General features: G+C 41.0%; 1 protein-coding gene across 2 annotated transcripts in view; it reads left to right on the top strand.

The window, feature by feature from the left end:
• The window catches only part of Trim55 (tripartite motif containing 55), a 42328-nt gene that overhangs the window by 9955 nt on the left and 10401 nt on the right, over nt 1-21972 (top strand). Inside the window, exons 4-9 of one of the 2 annotated variants that reach the window (XM_032896803.1) lie at nt 433-528; nt 11621-11854; nt 12112-12134; nt 12235-12359; nt 13549-13790; nt 15020-15307. In XM_032896803.1, coding sequence (XP_032752694.1) covers nt 433-528; nt 11621-11854; nt 12112-12134; nt 12235-12359; nt 13549-13790; nt 15020-15307 — 1008 coding nt within the window. The remainder of the gene's footprint in view (nt 1-432; nt 529-11620; nt 11855-12111; nt 12135-12234; nt 12360-13548; nt 13791-15019; nt 15308-21972) is intronic. The other variant, XM_032896804.1, reaches the window with a different exon arrangement.

Genomic DNA, 21972 nt, shown 5'->3' with positions numbered 1-21972 from the left:
GCTTGAAATATCAAGAGGCTCACAGGTTTCCCATGACTGGCCCCAGCCTCAGTCTTTAGATGGGATTAATTATATTTTCTGGGTTTTGTATAAAGAGTCATACCCCACACCTACCTCTTACAGGTATTTAATTAATAATGACACAGAATTCTGGCCTTCCTTGGCCACCTTCATCCTCAGACTTCTTCTCTGGGGTCAGAGGCTGGAGGGCAGTACTGAGCCATCCTACCAGCCTAAACTGGAAGAGCAGCCTCCTCTTCTTCATCCATGATAAGAATATGTCTCAGGAGAAATTCATGAGCTTGGAGCTTGTCTGTAGGCTTGCTTACTCCTTAGGGATTAACCCCCCTTGAGGGCAATGCTGTGAGCAGGCCATAACCATCCATGGTTGGGAAAGCCCTAATATCTTGAGTCTTGTTTTCTCTTCATTAGTCAGAGCTCAGTGATGGTATTGCTGTACTTGTGGGAAGCAACGATAGAGTCCAGGATGTGATCAGCCAGCTGGAGGACACCTGTAAAACTATTGAGGTAAGTCAGCTGACTCAAAGGGAATCAAAACCAATCCTGAGACTCCTAGGAAATAGTGAGTGTCTCAGTGATACACTAGAAACCCCCTCCCAATGTTCCATCCTTTCCCTCCTTCCTGATATATCTCTGAAACAATTTCTGGTGCTTTGGAGAACTCACCTGAGCTTGATGAGGTAGATTTTTATCACAGTTGCTCAGACAGTTATTGTGTGCACACTCTTCCTCAGTCAACTCCTTATGAGAGATTAGCAACAAACCAAATCAGTGGCCAGCAATGGAAATGAGTATTGTTGTTATTATTTAACAAGATTTCTTCCTGGAAATGGAACAGTCTTCAGATATGCTGATCGGTGCTTCAGGAAGTCTTGTAAAGGTGTGAACTACACACCTGTGCTCTCCTGGCAATCATCAGGAGGACCCTGATTGGGGAAAAAATCTCCCCAATAGTGGTTAACAGGATGAGACGCTAACCACCTCACTTTTGCCACACCCTCTTCATTGTTGTGTGCAGGCCTCTCTTATTATCTCTTGTTTCCCTTTGTCTTCATTTCCCAAAGGTAACAGTTCTTTGTGTGTGTGCACTCTTATAAAACACAGATTGTTTTATACATGTATGTCTTAGTTACTTTCTGTTGCTATGAAGAGACATCATGACCAAGGCAACTTAAAAGAAAGCATTAACTGGGGACTTGCTTACAGTTTCAGAGGTTCAGTCCATCACAATTATCATGGGGAGCATGGCAACAGGCAGGTATGGCACTACAGAAGTAGCTGAGAACATACATCCCTACATCGTATCTTCAAGTTTGAGGCAGAGAGACTGAGCCTCGTGGGTTTGAAACCTCAAAGCCTACTCCCTATGACACTCCTCTCCCAATAAGGCCAGACCTCCTAATCCTTCCAGAGAAAGTTCCACCAACTAGGGACCAAAGATTCAAATATGTGAGCCTTAGGGGACTATTCTCATTCAAATCATCATAGTATGCATGCCTTTTAATTTTACAAATGCTATTGCATTGTATTTTCTTTGTATTTTGAACCTAGAATCTAGAATCATGTTTTTAAGTCCATACATATTACTATAAGCATGTCCAGTGCCTTGGTTTCCTTTTCTGTGAAAAGGGGACAACCACGCTTACTCTGTACAGACTACAGGCTCAATGAAGACGCCCAGCACAGTACCTGGCATGAAGTGTGTGGTCTTATTACTTTTCTATTATCAAGACAAAGTCTATTTAAGTCTAAGACCATTTCCAGAGGATGGCTTCAGGACTTCAATTGATTGTAATTATCCCATCTTAGATTTACACATCACCAAAATCAATTTCCTTTCTTCTTCACACTCATATTACTAAAAAGATCTTTGATACACAGAGATTTACTTACGGAAGAATTATTTTCTTTTGGCAAAGAGCCTAAGAGATTCAGAAATGGAGAATATAAACTGTTTCCTCTTATTTACAATGGAGCTCAGTCAGGCACTGGCCATGAATCAGCAGTCCACTGTGGGCTGGGTTCAGTCTGGTGTGTTATAAATAGCCTGTTACTTGTGTTGAGCGAGGCAATCTCTAGCCACCTCCTGGGACTCTCTGGAGCGTCTGGCTTCCTGTCTGGGATAAAGACATCAGGAGATGTGTGGAAAGAGCTGTGGTCCACTGAGGTCTTGAGTGAGGGTAACAACTTGATTCTGGCTATGCTAGAAAGGACAACAGGCATCTCTCACAGAGGCCAGCCAGGGTCTCAGCAGGAAGCAGCTGTCTCTAGTTACACTTGAGAGCAAGCCAAGAAAGTACAGGTTTAAAGCTATATCAGCAGAAGGAGTTTAGTTAGGGACAGTATGGAGAGCAGCCAAGGTCAGAATCATCGACCTTTCTTACTGGTAATGACTCCATCCAACATGGCACACTTTTGTACAGATTTCCACAGATTTCTAAAGCGGGTATATTATTACTTCCATGTCATTAAGATGTTGGTGGTCTTTAAAGTGCTCATTTTCATACCAGGTTTGGTGTTGCACACCTCTAATCCCAGCTACTCAGGAAGGTGTGTCAGGGGGATTAGAAGTTCTAGAGTAACCTGTATAAAAATAAAATAAAAATAATGGCTGAGGATAAAGAACAATTTTCTGGTACACAAAGTCACCTAGTCCAGCTCCTCAGTGCTTTGAAGAAAGGTAAAATCTATCCATGCTCATGTGTTTATTTCAGTTGTTGGACTTCTTAAGAAAATAAGATAAAAACAAACATCAGCAGTATTGGGTTATGCATATTGTGTAGGATATACTGGTTCGTAATGACTGTTTTGAATGTCTGTACTTATGTCTAACCAGTACTTTCATGGGAGGAAAGTCAAGAGGACAATACTAAAGGGCCAGCACTTTTAAAAGCAGGACTGGGCTTGGAGGTTTTGTTTGTTGTTTGTTTGTTATGACAGATTATCAGCTGTAGCCCAGGTTGCCCTTGAACTCATCGTAATGTCCTTTCTCAGCCTTCTGAATACTGGGAATAGAGACATAAGCCATCATGCCTGGCAATTTTCAATGTCTTACTTATGTATTTCTATGTTTTGCACCTTTGTCAAGTGAGCCCAATATTTTTAATAGATAGTAACATTGGTGTGAATGAGCAGATGTGTGGCTAAGTATGGCTTTCTCATTGTTTATGTGTTACATCTGGAGATGTAGGGGTCATTAACTATGACTCCTATGCTCTGTTTCAAAAGGTTTGAGATCAGGCAAGCATCCACTTTTCACACCTATAAACCCCATAGGGTGGTAGGAGATGGAACAACTTATGTTATTTGTTCAACTTCCCTCCTTTACAGTGGCACGATAATACTGCTTCACACTGTTGTAATGAGAGAATTGTGGTAAAAGGAACATTTAAGGAGATTAGTGGTATATCACGCCACCTTGAATCATCATGGAATACGTACACTTGTCTGGATGATAATCAATTGATTTACTGGAGCCCTGTTATAAATGTTGTAAGAAGATCATCAGGGTCCTGCTTAGTCAAAATGGCCAAGTTGAGCAGCTCACTCCAGGGAGAAAACTACAAATGAATGGGAAGTTGGCATTTGCTCTATTCTTGTGAGAATACTGATAGCAAAGGAGGAAGAACATTTCCTGGATTCATGCTATTTGCAGAGTGCAGTGACTTAACTTCTCATCAAGCCACATGGCTTTCCTGAGTCTGTTCTCTTGCCCTTAGGCTTTACAGGGTTTAACTAGGGGGAGGGTTTTCCATGGTCTGGACTAGCCCAGAAAAGCCATGATGCCAATGATATAAACAACAAGTATTATATAAATGTCACGTAACTATCCTCCTCACAAGAAGGAACAATGTAATTTAACAGAGTGCCCATCAGTTGGGAGAGCTCAGACCTCCGGCCAATACAGAATTATATTGCTGAGCTTGGGAGCAGACTGAGAGGGCAGGGGCTGAAGTTCAGCCTGTACCTAAAGCTTCAATTTGTTCCTTTATTAGAAAGATTCTACTCTGTGTTCCTGGGACTCCTCTAAGGGTTTATAACTGGAGCCTTGCAAACGAATGCTTGGGCTTGCTATCTTTGTTTCACTTAAGATGGTTCTTTGTTCGGTATTATTAACTTGATGTCTGTTTTTTTCTCCGGGGGGCGGGGGACGGGGTGTGGAATGGGACTGTTGAAGTGCTGTATCTCACATGCAGCTGCATTTCTGCACAAGTGTGTCCCGATGAATGCTGGAGGAATGTGGTGGAGACATAAATGGGTGGTGGAACGGCAGTTGCTCAGTGACAAGTGGCCAGGCTCAGGCTCTATCTTCAGGCTATTTTAGACACAGAGCTGTACTCCTTACATGGTGAAAGCAGCGCTCAGAATCACTTCAGAATTTTTCTGCCATGCCTATGGCACATACCTAAACTGGGTCTGATGGCTATGTCTCCTGTTGGTGACACTCTAAAACTGGCTGGGACTGGAGAAGGGAATGCTGTAGCCTGAAGAACATCAGAAACATCTCCACATTTCTAAGTTACAGAATCTTGGAGCTGTAGAGTCAGAGAGACATCATCAATTATCCAATCTGATCTGTCAGAAGTGTACGCGGCATCTTTTAACAATTGTCCTGAGGTTAAGTGGTTTCCCTAACTTTGGTGTTTTGAGGAGTGAACACTGTAGCACGTAAGGTTTACTAATGGGTAAGACTGTTGATGGCTCTTCTCTCCCAGCAGCCTGAACAGCCCTATGAATCTACCCAGCAGGGAGGGGGCTTCCAGCTTAGTTCTAGATTGATTATATCCTGCAGCCGATGTGATCTTAATTCACTAGCTACAGCACACACACACACACACACACACACACACACACACACACACACACACACAGTGTAGAAACCAAAGATATCAAAAAGAAAATGGAAGCTATATGAAAAAAACCTTACAAGTTCATAAACTGTGTATCTTATTTACATTACTATCTATCAAAGTAGGGAAGGAAGGATGGGAAATTGACATTAATCTATGATAAAGTACTACAATATAGAACTATGATTAAAAAAAAGCAGGGGGAAATCCTGGAAGAGAATAAGGTTTTGTGGAGAAGAGGGAGATATGGTTGTACTCACATGTTTTTTTTCAGGCAATGACCATCCTTCAAAGTTTTCTATCTGCAGACACATATACAAAGAAATCTGCATTTTCCCATAAAGGCAACATTTTCCCCATTCTACTATTCATGTTACGACACAGTGACCATTGAGAGGAGTGCAGGATACAACATAGTGGCCATTGAGAGGAGTACAGGGTACTACACAGTGACCATCGAGAGGACTGCAGTTACTACACAGTGACCATTGAGAGGAGTGCAGGGTACTACACAGTGACCATTGAGAGGAGCACAGGTTACTACACAGTGACCATTGAGAGGAGTGCAGTTACTACACAGTGACCATTGAGAGGAGCACAGGTTACTACACAGTGACCATTGAGAGGAGTGCAGTTACTACACAGTGACCATTGAGAGGAGCACAGGGTACTACACAGTGACCATTGAGAGGAGCACAGGTTACTACACAGTGACCATTGAGAGGAGTGCAGTTACTACACAGTGACCATTGAGAGGAGCACAGGTTACTACACAGTGACCATTGAGAGGAGCACAGGTTACTACACAGTGACCATTGAGAGGAGTGCAGTTACTACACAGTGACCATTGAGAGGAGCACAGGTTACTACACAGTGACCATTGAGAGGAGTGCAGTTACTACACAGTGACCATTGAGAGGAGTGCAGTTACTACACAGTGACCATTGAGAGGAGCACAGGTTACTACACAGTGACCATTGAGAGGAGTGCAGTTACACAGTGACCATTGAGAGGAGTGCAGGTACTACACAGTGACCATTGAGGAGGAGCACAGGTTACTACACAGTGACCATTGAGAGGAGTGCAGTTACTACACAGTGATCAGTGACCATTGAGAGGAGTGCAGTTACACAGTGACCATCGAGAGGAGTGCAGTTACTACACAGTGACCATTGAGGAGGAGTGACCATTGAGAGGAGTGCAGTTACTACACAGTGACCATTGAGAGGAGCACAGGTTACTACACAGTGACCATTGAGAGGAGCACAGGTTACTACACAGTGACCATCAAGAGGAGTGCAGGTTCATATGTACAGAGTCACAGGAAGGATGTAATTCAGACTGACATTTTATTAAGTAGCACAGGCCTGATCCTTAATTAACCTAAGAAAACTGACAGCCAGGGTGTTTATTGTTTGATGATGGCATTCTAGTGGTCCTGCCTCCAAAATAGAGGGGCAGCAAGTCAGCCACAGAGGGAAAAGAACGAATAAGTGAGACTTGCCATTCTAGAGCTTTTCCTGTGTGAATCACATTAGGTTACCTGAAAATCATATTTTATCAAAGCTTCAGCGTTCTAATCTTAGGATTCCAGGGGTGAAAGCTGAAGTTTCATATTCCAGGGGGAGACTTTTGTTTTTTGTTTTTGTCCCAGTCTGCACAGAATTATGTTAAAGGCCAAATAGACAATAGAGAACATGCCTCTTTTCTGCTATAAATTAGAAAAATATATTCATTTTGTTTTGCATTTATCATGTATAATTAATTTCATATTTGCCATTTCTAAAACACTGGAAAATCATGGCAAAGTTTTAGACTGTGTGATGCCTGGTAGATAGCAAGCAGTTAATTAATTTGTTGACACAATAAACTACAGAATATAAATCTAAAATATTTTGAGAGTTTTGCCTTTAAGAGCCCACTTTCAACAGAGTAGATCTAATAAGTAGCCTTTGCTCAGTTCACAAACATTTTATGTAATTTTATAATTTTTATTGTTTGGGCTGAACTTGGTGGTACACATGTTTAATCCCAGCATTCCAGAGGCAGATGGATCTCTGTGATTTGAATCCAGCCTGGTCTAAATAGTGAGTTCCAGAACAGCCAGGACTACATAAAGAAACCTTGTCTTGAAAACACAACAACACCACCAACAACAAACAAAAACAAAACACACAAAAAAACAAACCCCAACTAATTTTTTTATTCTTTGACAATTTCATGTGCATAAAGTATTTTGATCGTATCTTCCTCCCAATACCACTGTCTGAATATTTTCTTCTTCCCAAAACTTTCTCCTACTTTCTGTTGTTATATGACTGTATTTACTTAGGTTGTTTTCATGAACCTACATATGGGACTATTTACTGCAACATGAACAAGTTAGCAGTGGCAATAATTTGGAAAAGAATCCACCCTTTCTCCCAGAAGCCATTAACTGACAATAGTTCCTAAGCCAGGATAAAAACTCATAAGCCCTCCTCCCCATAAGCAATGTCAGGAGCTCAATCTTGTTCAGATCTTGATAAGTAACTATAGCTTCTATGAGTTCAGGAGTGCCACCGCCAGGTCATATTCAGAAGATGGCATTTTATAGCATTCTTCCCTGTCTCTGGCTCTTATATTCAGTCCCCTCCCATCCCCCTTCCTCACTTCTGTGATGTTCTTTGAGCTTTGAGGAAGGGAGTGACATAGATGTATCATGTAGGGCCAGGAATCAACCACCACTTGTTCTGAACACTTTGACCAGTTATAAGTATCTTCATGAACCATGCCCAGTACAATGTAATCTCTAAGTATGAATGTACATATTAGATGGCAGTTTGAGAACATGCCCATTCTGTAAACAATAATAGAATAGTAGGTTTCCACCTAGGGTCTATGACCTCCCCAGACATGATCCGTAGACCAGGATTATAGTAGAAGTCATTAGTTCCCTAAACTTCAGAAAAGTACATAGTTCTTCCCATAGCATTTTGCCACCCATATGATGGTCCATTAATGGCTAAGACTATTCGTGGATTTTCTCCTCTAGCAGCATGAACAAACAGCACCTATGAAAACTACCCAGCTGGGAAAGGTATCCAGCTCAGCTTCACATTGATTATGTCCTCCAACCAATGTGTATGATACCTTTGGTAATAGAGTCTTACCATCTAGTTTTGGTGGCCAATCAGAAGCCATGACATTACCTTGTCTGTTTTAGGAGCCTCTGAGGCCTCTCTGACAACACAGAGGAGAATGTACCACACAGGACATACTCCTGAGAGCAGTGTTATCTACCCATTAGGATATCTCTGGTCAAAGTCAGTTTTGATTATATTTTAAAATTAACTGACAAAGCAGCGGGATTTTTCATACACCCCGAATTTCTGTTAATTTCTCTTCTCGAATCCCACCCCATGCCCCATCTCTACTTAAACCTTTCCATTCAGTATCCCCTCCTCTACCTTTATACAATGCGCTACTCTCCTCTCTTCTAAGGCTTCTTCTCCTCTGCTCTTTTATGGGCCTTTGTGCTATTGTTGCTTCCCAGCCTCTACAGACACTAAATTAAGTTACAAACTAAAATTCAAACTAGGATCCAGGTCCAAGAGAGAATGTGGTGGTTATCCCTACAGACCAGGCTTACCTCACTTTATATAAAAATGTTGAGGCTACTTTCAAGGATGGGCACAGTTGGAGACTTGGGAGTAGCCATGATGAAGGAGTTCAGACTTGTTGACTTCAGGCCAGGTACCAAGAATGGATGTAGAACATCCTTTAACACAACATCTCCGTTGAATTTTACTTTACACAGGGGTGAGCTCATTTATAACATTATAGCATTCTAATAGCCACAGACTTTCAAGATCATATAACTGAAGGAGTCAAGTTAAGGACTTTGAGTCTAAATTGGAAGAATGATGACATCATTTGTTGTGTGGTTCTGGTAAAATTATAAGAGGTTTTCAAAGTTTCAATGATATAATGCCTACATTTAGAGCATCAACCAAGCCTGTATTAGTACTTCCCACACCATTAGGTATAAATGGATGAACATTGCTGTTAAAATGATAAAAATTGGATTAACATCAGATCTGTGGAAATGACTTAAAAACCTAATTAGAAACAAAATAATACTTATAGCTGAAAATAACAGAAATATAGTTGTTTTATTTAAACCACTGAGTACATTTATTACTCATTAAGAAAATATACTAGACTCTGTGGTTTCACATCAGTCTCATTACAAATGATTTAAATTTCACTGTCATAGACTTGAATTGCCTCCCAGTAACAGAAAGTAACAGTAAGTAACAGAAAAGAAAACCAAAGGTAAATGGTAGGCGTTTTATCAGATCACATCTTAGTATATCATGAACCATACATGTTGCTAGGATACAATTTATAGAGGAAAAAATATTCTACATTCCTGCTTAGCAGTGGCACTTCTTTTCTTTTCTTTTCTTTTTCTTTTTTTCCCCCTCCATCTTTATTAAATTGTGTATATTTTTTTTGTTTTTTTCTCCATCTTTACTAAATTGGGTATTTCTTATTTATATTACAATTGTCATTCCCTTTCCCGGTTTCCAGGCCAACATCGCTCTAACCCCTCCCGTTCCCCTTCCCCTTCCCCTTCCCCTTCCCCTTCCTTATGGGTGTTCCCCTCCCAACCCTCCCCTCATTGCCGCCCTCCCCCCAACAGTCTAGTTCACTGGGGGTTCAGTCTTAGCAGGACCCAGGGCTTGCCCTTCCACTGGTGATCTTACTAGGATATTCAATGCTACCTATGAGGTCAGAGTCCAGGGTCAGTCCATGTATAGTCTTTGGGTAGCGGCTTAGTCCCTGGAAGCTCTGGTTGCTTGGCATTGTTGTACATAAGGGGTCTCGAGCCAGCAGTGGCACTTCTAAACATCAGAAAGACAAGTTTCAGGACTGCAGTTTCAGGACTACAGTGGGCACATGGTTGCTGATAAACTTTGGACAAAGTGACTATAATAAAAGATGGCTCTCTTGGAAAGCTACTAGCAGACTTCAGTTCTAATGCATCTTTGGCAAGCCCAACAGTGTCTGATCTAACAGGCCTTTGGTCACTTTGACACTTGCCATCACTCTAATCCTTGTCACATCCTTTCCTGTTTTCATTTCTACTTATTCTTTAAGGCCAATCTTAGGAGACACTTCTAGGAAGTTTTTCCTGAGCCCACACTTGTATTTCCCTTGTCTACACTAAGGTTTGAAATAATACTCCACATCTTGCTGCTCAGAGATATGGTATGAGCCACTTCCGTTATGCAGCCTCTTATAATAAATACATCATACTATTAGCCCCCAGTTTCCTCAAGTAAACTGTGAGCAACTGAAGAACAGGAACCACGGTCCTGTTCATTTTTGTATCTCTCGACTCTTGTGGAGCACAAACAGCGTACTGAAGAGTTGTTTGCTGAATGTACCAAGAGGTAGATGGTAGCCATGCTATCTAAATAGTTCCACCCGCAGGATCTTCTACATGCATTACAAGGTGTTTAGAAAGTGAAAATAATGTTCAGGAATGGTGATGGTGGTGCATGCCTGTGGTCTCAGCAACTGAGAGAGGCAAGAGAATCAGAAGTTTGAGGCCAGTGTTGGCTTCATAGGGCACTGAAGGCCAGGATGGGTTACATGAAACTCTGTGTCACTATGTCCATAAAAAGTGGAACATATACCTTTAATACGAATATGTGGGAGACTGAGGCAGTGTTTTGAAGCCAGCCTGGGCTACATAGTGAGTTTCATGATAGCTTGAGCTTTAATGTGAGACCCTAACGAAAAACAAACCAAAACCAAACACAAACTTCAAACAAACAAACAAAAGACAAAACCAACACATACACCATTAAACAACTAGGGAAGAACTAGAGAGATGGCTTGTTAGTTAAGGGTACTGGTTACTCTTACAGAAGGCCTAGATTCAATTCCTGTCACCCACATAGTAGTTCACAACTATCTGTAACCCCAGTTCTAGGGCATCCAAATGTCCTCTTCTAAGTTCTGTGAAGACAGACAAAGCATTCAAACATAAAATAAAGGGAAAGCTAGAGTACAAAGACCTTTTTTGTGTGTTTGTGGAGCAGGCTTCCACTTGTAGGCAGACCCAGAGCCTATTTCCAAGGAAATGCTCAAAACATAAGAAGAAGGCAAGATCTGGCCACAAAGGGTTTACTAAGCTGAAAGAGAGTGAGACAAAGGTCCCTACGAGATCACTGGTGTCAGACATGAATTACTTGGGTTGTCATGGCAGGAAAGTGAAGTGAGATAACTGTGTATCTCAACCTGCTCCCATCCCTGAGGCTCTGGATACAGAGACAGTCACATCTTGAGACACTGGCACACACACTGAGCCTCCTAGAGATGTAAAAACCAAAGGCAGATGAATGGGAGTGCTGGAGGGTTAATGGTGATTTAACATGGATTCATGAGGCATCAGCCACACAGAGTAAATGTGAGCAAATGTGTTAGATTTGCAGAAGTTGGGGGGGAGGGCTTTCTTTCAACATTTCTCTTGAGCAGATGTAGGTATGTATCATAGGTGGTGACTATTATGGGATTTCAGAAAGTTAAACAATGATGTTCAGCTTTTAAAACGTTACCACAGTGTTTATACCTACAGATACAGCTGAAGGGGAAAGAAATGTCCATATCTTCCATAGGTAAATACTCTTGTCTCCTAAAATATCCAGGTGATTTTCCTCACAATCAATTGTAACCTTAGTTAACCCAACTAACAGGAGTGCTGCAGAAAGCAGAAACAGGACCTGTGTGAGAAGTTTGATCACCTGTATGGCATCCTGGAGGAGAGGAAGACCGAAATGACCCAAGCCATCACCCGAACACAGGAGGAGAAACTGGAGCATGTCCGAACTCTTATCAGAAAGTATTCTGATCACCTGGAGAATGTATCAAAGTTGGTGGAGTCAGGAATCCAGTTCATGGATGAGCCAGAAATGGCAGTGTTTCTGCAGGTAATGCTTTTTGGCACCAGAGACACAAACCCAAAGGGTGGGTGCTGAGAATTAACTGTGATCACATTTTCACTATTTTATTCATATCTCATTTAAAAGTCTATTTCATTAACTAAAAGCTTCATCCATTCGATATTAAGTAGAGAGGGTGCCACTTAGGACCTGAGCTAGGAGATTTAGACTCACAAGTAGAGGAATTAAATCTTGCCAACTTCATGAAAAGAGATCAAGTAAGCTCATCTCTGTTGCTTTCACAGAATGCCAAGACCCTGTTGCAAAAGTGAGTACTTTCGCTTTGATTGAACACCACACTTTTCATTTTTACCCAAGGTCACTGGACTTTAAATAGTAACAGAAAATAACAAGTGTCTTTACTGCAGGATCACAGAAGCATCGAAGGCGTTTCAGATGGAGAAAATAGAACAAGGTTATGAGATCATGAACAACTTCACAGTCAACCTCAATAGAGAAGAAAAAATTATCCGTGAAATTGATTTTTCTAGAGGTCTGTTACTTCTTTGATTATCTGTCTTGAATTGCGCATGTGTGAAAGCTGCTGGGTGAGCAGAATGGGGGAGATGTGCAAAACCCTCCAGAATGGACATCCAGATCTCCACAGCATCACAAACCAATGTGATCCTCAGTCTTACTACAGGATCACACAGTCTTTGACTGTTTGTTTTTAATAGTATTTAAATGTCATTATCAAGAGTTTGACTCTGGGTAGTGAAATCCTTAGTAATTGACATAAATGATGATAACTCAACTTCAACTCTACCCTGTAGTATGAATCATAGTAGTGTAAAGGAGAAAGATTAAAGATCAGTTGAAAAGAAAACACAGGAGACATCTGAGCTAGGTATAATAGTCCCTCAACTTGAGGACGAGATAGTGACAAGTCACAAAGTCAGTCATAGTGTGGAATTAGGATAGGGTCCGTGAGCTATAGCTGTGACTTTCACTTTTGGCTAAGAATTCCCATTCTTAGAAATAGCCTGATGAATTATAGCCTGATGAATTGGTCGAGAGGGAGACAATAGCTCTGCATCTGATGCCAACTGTCACTGCCTTGACTCATAGCAATATAAAGAGAAATGCAAACAGTACTGGGCTAGACCTCTATTCCATGAAATTGCACCAGCCTCACAGACACAAGTTTAGAGCCAAATCATCATAATAGATTATCATTTGTGCTTAATAAGATAAGAAGATAAGGTCTGTCATTGATGTACTTGAGTGAATTTTAAGGTCAGTAGATTTTAAAACGTCATAATATTTATTACAATGAAAAGTGAATGCATTCACTGAATTAAAATAAGCCATTGTTTTCTGATAGGAAAGAGGGTTCCATTTCCATTTAACAAGGCAGAAATAAGTACCCGACAACCTCTTCTCTCCTCTCTCAAACTTACAGAGATGCTGGCTATGACAGAAATACGAACAGGCTCTGTGAGTGAGGTTGTATGAGGGGCAGGGCATACAGCTTTATACTGGGCATAAAACCAAAGCAATGCTTCTTTCATATTTGCCCTGCTGTGGCACATGTAAGAAGCACAAGGTTTGAGCATGGTAGACCTGGACCATTGTCAAGTATCAGCTGAAGTGTCTTCTCTATCCCTAGGCTGATAGGTGCTAGTTATTAACTGTTTCCATGGCTAGTAGTTAAAAAGTTTAAAAATACCTTATCTCACTAGAAGAGGAAGATGAAGAAGATGAAGGAGAAGTAGATGAAGAAGGAGAAGGAGAGGATGCAGTAGAAGTAGAAGAGGCAGAAAATGTTCAAATAGCATCATCAGGAGAAGAGGAGACTCTGGAAAAAGCTGCAGAGCCCTCTGAGCTGGCTGCAGAGCTCCAGGCTGCCCCAGGGCCACTCCTTGCTTCCTCTCCAGAATCAGTTTCATCCCTGCCACCTGCTGCAGATGTCCTGGTGACACAGGTAACCATTCACTAGTTCCTTCCTGCGCTAAGTACTTTAAACAACTTATTCTGCTCTAAGGAAAAAGGTAGTTGTGTGCCATATGTGTAGGCGACAGACAGAACATATCAGGACAGTTACAATGCCAGGGAGAATCTAGATGATTCAGAAGTTTCATTACCATTATTGTGGTTAGCAAGATTTAATTTAATGCCACTTTTCTCCCAACAACAGTTTCAGATCTGAGGCAATCTCTGTCAAGAAAGTGCGATTGTGTGTGTGTGTGTGTGTGTGTGTGTGTGTGTGTGTGTGTGTGTGTGTATAGTAAGAGTTGTTCATGGGAATGTAGTCTACCTTTTGTTCCTTAGTCAATGGAAGCATGGGGTACAATGTAGAATTATATGAGGTGAGAAATGACAGTGATTCTACTTCAGCACCATGATGCTCGTGTACATAATAAAGGAAGTAAATAGAGAAACCACAGTAGTTCAGGTAACTTACCCTAAAACACAACTTTGCCTTCTGCTTGGAGGGCAAGTGAATGGAGCTGTTTTTCCATTTGTTTGTCATTTGAAGAAAGTGTGGTTCAAAGTATTTGGAGTCATACCTGCTCATGACTTCTAGAAGGCCACTGTGCAGACTCGGGCTTTACGTGGATTTCCAGTTCACTTCAGTGCACAGAAGTCCAGTCATTGCATGTGCTAGGAACAGCAGGCTCATCAAAGATTCTGGTTCTTGTTCTGTGGGCTGAGATTATTGACAGAGGGGGAAAAAAGCACCCAGAGAACTCAGACAAGGAATTGTAATTGGTACTCTGTCTCTATAGGCATATATCCAGGATATAACACTTTTTAATTCCCAGAACCTTGAACTTCTGAGTATCCCAGTTGCACTGGCATTGAAAGAAGGCACGATATTAATGAGGGTTGGGTTTGATCAATTAGGTCAGTGTTGGTTTTTAAAAATCAGTTTTGGGGACACATGCATAAAGCCAGAGTTAGTTCTGGTCAATAATTCACCATATATGGTATTTCATAAGCAACATTTCACTCAAGGCTTGTGCATTGCTCCTGTCTGAGCTACCACCTAGTGGAAGGCAAGAACAGAAACACAGTCATGTGATGAGCATTCTGCCCCAGCACCCCAAAGAGCTCAGGGTGTTCAAACCCAAAGGGAAATAACACCAACTGCTCTTTCCTTCTTTTTTTCTTTTTTTTTTTAAACTTGCCAACCCATCTGTTCTGATTAAGGGGGAGGTGGTGCCCACTGGCTCTCAGCAGACCACACAGTCTGAAACTTCAGGCCCTTCAGCAGCGGAAACTGCGGATCCCTTGTTTTACCCTAGTTGGTATAAAGGCCAAAGCCGGAAAACGATCTCCAACCCACCTCGCACTCCTGGGGGTGAAGGTCTGGGTCAAATAGGGCCTTCGGCTGCTGAGGATTCCAGTGTGCAGTCCGCAGAAGTAGCAGAAGCCGCAGCCCATGAGCAGGCAGCAGTGAGTGGTAAGGAGTCTAGTTCAACTGCAGCTACCTCTCAGGTTAGTGCTGATGCTCTCTTGTCTGTATGCTTTCCCACACCTGCCGCAGTCCTGCTGGAATAGCCACATCCAGAGAGCAGAGTGCAGCACTAGCTTATTCTCCGTCGCTGGCTTGCACTTAAGCATTCTACCCAAGAATAAACAAAGAACCAAATAATGTGGATTCCCTTTGTCCATGGTGACCCCATCCAAGGCTTTCCAGGGGATGGGGTGCAAACAAGCCTAGCCCTTAGGCATGCTGTGCAAAGCTGTTTTATCTGCAACAACTGGCTGGCTGGTGTGGCTGGTTCTTTGTGAAGCTCACTTACCTTTATGATCTCCCCTTGGGCTTCCGAAGACTAATCGCCTGCTTTGGAGTCATTCCTAGCAATCACCAAGAAACACATTTGAATTAGTTTAAATTCGCTTTGTAAAATAATCTTGGATCTGTGTCTTCCAGAAATGTGCTTGCAATGGTTAGAGACTCAGGTAAACCACTGCTTCCTAAGCTTGTGTTCCTCTAGGCAGGAAAGCACAGGCTTTCCTGTATTTTTATAGAAACATTTGATAAAATTTTTTTGATATCGTAGCCTGATAAACTCTTACTTTCATAATGAAAATTTGAAGTCCAAGTCTTCCTTCTAATGCTTCGTTAGATGTTTGAGTGTCTCCAAGAGCCGACAGAGCCCATTTACAGTTTCTTCCTGAGGAAGAATATGAATCAGGAAGAGTCCTAATAATGTGTGTGAGGAGTGAGAGTTGCCAGACAACAAGCTGTCACTCAACTTGTGCGGGTCTGTACTCCTCCACCATCAGGTGACATTGAACAGTGAATAGCATGACTATCTTACAGCTGCTCAAGTGGCCCCAATCTCCCTAAGTGTCAAAGGAACATCAGTTTGGAGAATTAAGAGAGTCATGCTTTTGTATCTGATTTCCATTCACAGATACAAAAATGACAAAACTAAACTTTGTAAAGTAACCTTTCAAGGGCTACTTGTAGGCTAAAAACAAGAAACAAAACAGATAGGATAGACTGATTATTTCTAGACACTTAAGGGGGGAATTCTGTATTTGATGAGGAAGAGTTATTTTCTTTAACAGTTGTACAGTGTTTCCACGAGTAACACATAGTAGGTCTCTGGTCTGAAGCAAAAAGTTTGTATAAATGATATGTCTAAAAGAAATGATTTGTGATGATGTTAGTGAAGATGTCTTCTTGTTTTCTCACAGGAGTTAGCAATCTGCCTAGCACTTCTGGCTTTTCTTATTCTCCACTACATCTGGAGTCAGATTCAGTGCTTGATTTTTGCTTTAATGGGTAGGAAATATTTTATTTTCAATTTACTAATGTCTTATGTATTTTCTTTCATAGTGTTCCCCTTTTGTAGGCTCAGAGATGCATTTCTCACAAACCTTGAGGTTTAGCCATCTAAAACTGTTTCACTTAAGGCCTTGAGCTCCTTCCCTACAGGACAGGAGCCCATGTACCATCTCAAGAGACTCATTCCATTATCCCTGCATGGAGAGCCTTGACCCAAAACAGTGGCTTCATAGACAATTATTCAGTAATCCAGCAGGGATGAACCTTCCAGGTGGCCGTTAGCTAGGTCCAGCTCAGCAGAGGGGAAAGAAGCAAAGAACCCATTCAGGAGCATGTAGGCCTGATGTAGGTTTAGGAGCAGCATTCCCCGTCTTCCCGGAGACGTTCAGGAGGTGCCCTGTCAAGAATGCTGTTCAGGTCAGTCTCTGGCACTAGCCTAAGACTAAGTGATTTCTCAGTTCTCTTGGAACCTTTATTCTCTTCAGAGTCTTCCCTTGGAGAGGAGGTCTCTGAGACAAAGTTACTACAAGTATAGTGGTCATTAGGTACATTGAGGGAAGAGCCGGGCATTAATATGCACATAATAGCCATAAGTATCTAAATGAAAGAAAAGCCACTATTTATTGTTCAACAATTCCTTCCTTTTGTTTCAAGTTACACTTCTCATAGTCAAGCTATGATGTTTGCTTTGAGAGTGACATCCTACATTCTGATTTTAATCCTTTGAAAGGTACCCATTTAGTTAGCAATATTTGAAGAGCTCAAGTGCACACACTTGTGAGTGAAGCACTCTACTGGCCAAAGCCCTTGCTCCCTGTACCCTTAGCCAAGTCCAGGATCCTTGGAGCTAGAAGGCACCAGCTATTTTTGGTTCCCTAACCTGTCATAATAGGCCCCTCTTCTGTCTCATTAGCCATCTGCTCTGCAGTGGCTATAGAATCTGTGTGTACCAGCTGTGTCTGTAACTCTGTGCGCAAAACCCCCACCCACCTATGCCCAACAGTCAACTGTGAACTTGTACACACTTAAACGTCCTGAGCATGCATATCATCTATTCAGCAGCCTGACTCCTGCTCTTCACATTATCTGTGGTAAAATGGAAGCATAGGCAATGGTCTCGGGCACAAAAACAGGGAGAGGAAGCTACCTGGTTTCTGGGAGCAGGAGCTAACTGTGGATCTGAATAATTGTCTGAAGAGTTCCAGCTACATTCTAAGAATGTAAGTTTGGAACTCTGTCACCAAGTATCCTTACGATATCCTCTGAGGCTGTAAGGGGGTTGTCATGCTTCATGGCTGTATGCATTCATCTGCCTGTGTGGTGAGATGGGAGTGAGGCAGGAGGGATGGGGTTTGATGCAGTGGTTTGATATTTGTTGTTACAAAGCCACCTTGATTATGTAGTTTTGTGTTTGAGAAAAGGCATTTTTATGTAACAAAGCTAACCTGATCATCATGGGAATCACTCTTGGACCCAGGAAATCAGACATGAACAGGATTGTAAAGACCTCACAATGGTACCAAAGTTCGGTGCAACTTCAATACACAGAACCACTAGATAACTATTTGTCCAGTGTACATTTAGCTTGTAATGTCACCCTGTACTAAACATCTTGGATGTGATATCAACGCTGTCCCAACTCATTGATGGTCATTACTAAATAGTTTTAGGACAGGAGGTGGTATTGCCTCAGAAACCCAAGCATCACAAGCTAAATTGCTCACCTTGAAGCACACCTCAGCCCCAATGGCTGAGCTGTAAATCCTTTAAGATGGTCTATTCCCAGATACTTTCCACATATTCCCTGTAAATCCCACCATTGATTCTAGAACACAAGCAAATAATTCTTACATAATCTGGTCATGGAAAAACAGAAATCAACCCCCTGTACACTGGTGGAGGGGTGTGAAGGTGCTACTTTTTAATAGATTGAAGGTGGATTGTTACCATTCTTGTCTTCGTTTTCTATGAAAATCACTGTTTTCAATATTTGGATTTATCCTACTTGTCAATTCATGTTTTAAAAGGTGCTAGTTCTCACTCGTTGCAGGAAGAACTTTGAACCTTCTCACCTTATTTCTGCTAGAAAACTGGGCAGAGACCTGGTTTGACCAGACTGCTGAGGAAGACTTGTCCCTGAGCGTGCTGCCCTTCTGGTTCATGTTCACTATGTGTTTAGCTGAAGCAAAGAGAGTTTGGTAGAAATAACATTGGATGTTTTTCACGTGTTTATTTTTTTAATTGATTTTTTAGGGGAAAACTTTATGAGGATATTTTCGAGTTTCATGCAATGTGTTTTGCTCATATTCATCCCTCTGTCAACTACTTTAGAAAGTGAGGATTTAGTGCTGAGAAGTTTAGAATCCATTTCAGGATGTTTTCATGGGAGGAGTCACAGACTTGGGCCTGACACGAGTCATTCAGAGTCAACAATAATCACACGAGATGCCCAATGAACAGATAATTCTTTGCATTTCTCAAACTGTGTTTACTGTTGCTACATTCTCACGGAAACACCATGCTTTCATGCTGACTTGCAAATATCTCCCTGGGTGCTTATTTATAGCTCAGTGGTTGCACAGGTGTTTCTCCTGCTCATGAAGCTGCAAAGTCCATGCAATCTGTGATGTCTGCCCTAATGTCCATGTAAGGGTTCTTAAGATCCCGTGGCTCATTAGAGGCAGTCTGATGCGAGATGGGAGAAAATGTGTAGTTTTTAAAGCCAGCTTTATTGAACTATACATATATTAAAGCTTACCCATTGTAAGTGTACAGTTTAATGAGCTGTGACAAATTTGTGTCATTTTGTAGCTATCAATATGGTTATTTAAAACGTTTCTGTCATCTTTGAAATTTACCTAGTCTTTTAACAGTATTGATTTGAAAAGAAATGTATGTTTAGCTTTTATTAACTTTGCCACTTTACCTTTATGTGTTTTGGCTTATATTCTATTTTCTTAATTTAAAATCACAAAGATTTACTCCTATGTGTTATAGTGTTTTTATAATTTTAGCTTTTAAGGGCCAATGTGATTTTGTTAGTCTGAATATATAAGGTGAGGCTGAAGGGGTTTTCCTTTCTTGGTTGTCATGTACCTGCCCATTTGTTCCACTGACACAGTCTCTCTTCTTTGTTGAAAGACTCCCCCTTCCTTCTAGAAATGTAGTTGACTGGACCTGCATGGGCCTCTTCTCTTAATTCTCTTTTATGCCATTTTTTTTCTGTGTTCTCTCTACCAACTGATTGTTTTAGTTTTATAAAAAAGATTCAAGTGAATTAATTTGTCACCTTTGATCTAATTTTAAAATTAATTTTTACTATTTATTAGTTTCACTAATTTTTTTTTGAAGAATTAACTTTCAGTTTTATTGGTTTTTCTTGATCTCTGGTCCCTTTTCTATTATGTACAGTTTGCCTTCTTGTGTTTATTTTTTCTTATCTCTATTTTTCTCTTTTTAATGATAAAAGCTTCATTGGTTGATTTATTGTTTTTCTTGTTTTTCAATATGAATGTTCAGTGCCATAGCGTTCATTGCTTTATTTGGATCCCAAGAGTTTTTGCATGTGTCTTTTTTTAATTTTCTTTAAAGCATTTGTTGACTGATGTAATGATTTCTTCACTGATGCAGGAGTTATTTAGACAAGGGTTGCTGAAGTTTGAGAATTGGGAATTTTTTCCAGATTTTTTTTAATTTGATTCCCTTTGTTTATATTATGAAAACAGAATTAATCTATATGCTTTTATCCTTCTAAATTTATTATGATTTACCTACCATTCAGAATGTGACTTGGCTTGGTAAACATACACTTGCTTTGGGAAATACAAGAGTTTCATGTTGTGATTGCCTTTCATGTTTATAAATATCTTAAGTCAGTTGATTGATGATGTAGTTCAAGTCTACAGTACTCATTTTGATTTTCTGTAATCAGTTCTATTAATGGCTGAGAAAGGAATTTTGAGATATCTTATTATACTTATGAATTTACTTAGATAGATCTTGCAGATCTATGTGGGATTGTTTCTCAGATATTTTGAAATTCTATTTTGGTACTTTCATATTTAACATTGTTATGTTTTCTTCAACAATTGATCCCAAGATGAAATATTTCTTAATAACAAAACTTATCTCTTCTCTGCTCATACTTGCCTGCTCTGGGACACCCTAGAGTGTATATGGATGGTCCTTGTTCACATACTGGTTGTAGCTACCATGATATGTTTAAACCTTGCGTACTGATAAAAAGGGAGGAGAATAGTGTTGAAAATCCTTAGGCCTTATTCCAAATAGCAGAGTGCAGGAAAAGTTTCATGATCTGGATCCAATGTGCCTGGTTTCCATTCTCCTGTAACCATACACAGGGCCAAGGGCAGTACCTAAGCTAACTATGATCTGGTGACCTGTTTGTTTTGTGGGGCTCTGTTTTTGGTTTTGATTTCAGCTGATTTATCAGCTAATATCTCTGATATTATGTCATTTTCATAACATACCTATGCCCAAGAATTTCCCCTAATTAATTTTGAGTAAGTTGCCAGGAATGGAGCTATTAGGTTGTAGAGTTGTATAAATAACTTCACTAGAAACTGTCAATTTGTTTTTCACACAGCCTATTATTGTGTGCGCCCACTAAGAAAGGAGGAGACCCAGGTACTCTCCATCTTAGCCGACGTGTTGCATCGTCCTGTACACTTAGCCATTGTAATGCACGTGTGCATGCGTGTGTGCCTTTTTTTATTTATTATGTATAAGTACACTGTAGCTGTCTTCAGACACTCCGGAAGAGGGCGTCAGATCTCGTTACAGATGGTTGTGAGCCACCATGTGGTTGCTGAAATTTGAACTCAGGACCTCTGGAAGAGCAGTCAGTGTTCTTAACCACTAAGGCATCTTTGCAGCCTGTGTGTGTGTGTGTGTGTGTGTGTGTGTGTGTGTGTGTGTGTGTGTGTGCTTTCTTATGGTTCTAATCAACAATTTCTTGTCAATTAGTTCTGTTTAGCATCATTTCATTTACATTTGCAGAAGTTTCCACAGAACTGCCAGTGCAGCTCTTCCATGAGTAGGTGACTGTAAGCACTCAGTGGTCTGTTGGCTCAGGAGGACTGATGTGTAAGAAGAGATAGTACCTTGCCCTGTTCCTTCCTATGTAGCATATCATCTCAGAGACAGAGCCTCAGTGGCAATGTGGGTGGCCTGTGCCTAAGGATCATCATCTTAACATAGGGGAGGGTATGTGCAGGCGAAATGCAGTGGCTCATTTCAAACAGAGGCAAAGGGGACGAGTCATTAAGGAAATGCAGCTCATGACTGTCTCAGTTTTCACCCAGGATCTAAAAATGTACATGTTATAAAGATGCCCTCAGAG

Source organism: Rattus rattus, chromosome 3, assembly GCF_011064425.1.
Source record: "Rattus rattus isolate New Zealand chromosome 3, Rrattus_CSIRO_v1, whole genome shotgun sequence".
Classification (NCBI taxonomy): domain Eukaryota; kingdom Metazoa; phylum Chordata; class Mammalia; order Rodentia; family Muridae; genus Rattus; species Rattus rattus.
This window is presented reverse-complemented; position numbering and strand designations above follow the sequence as displayed.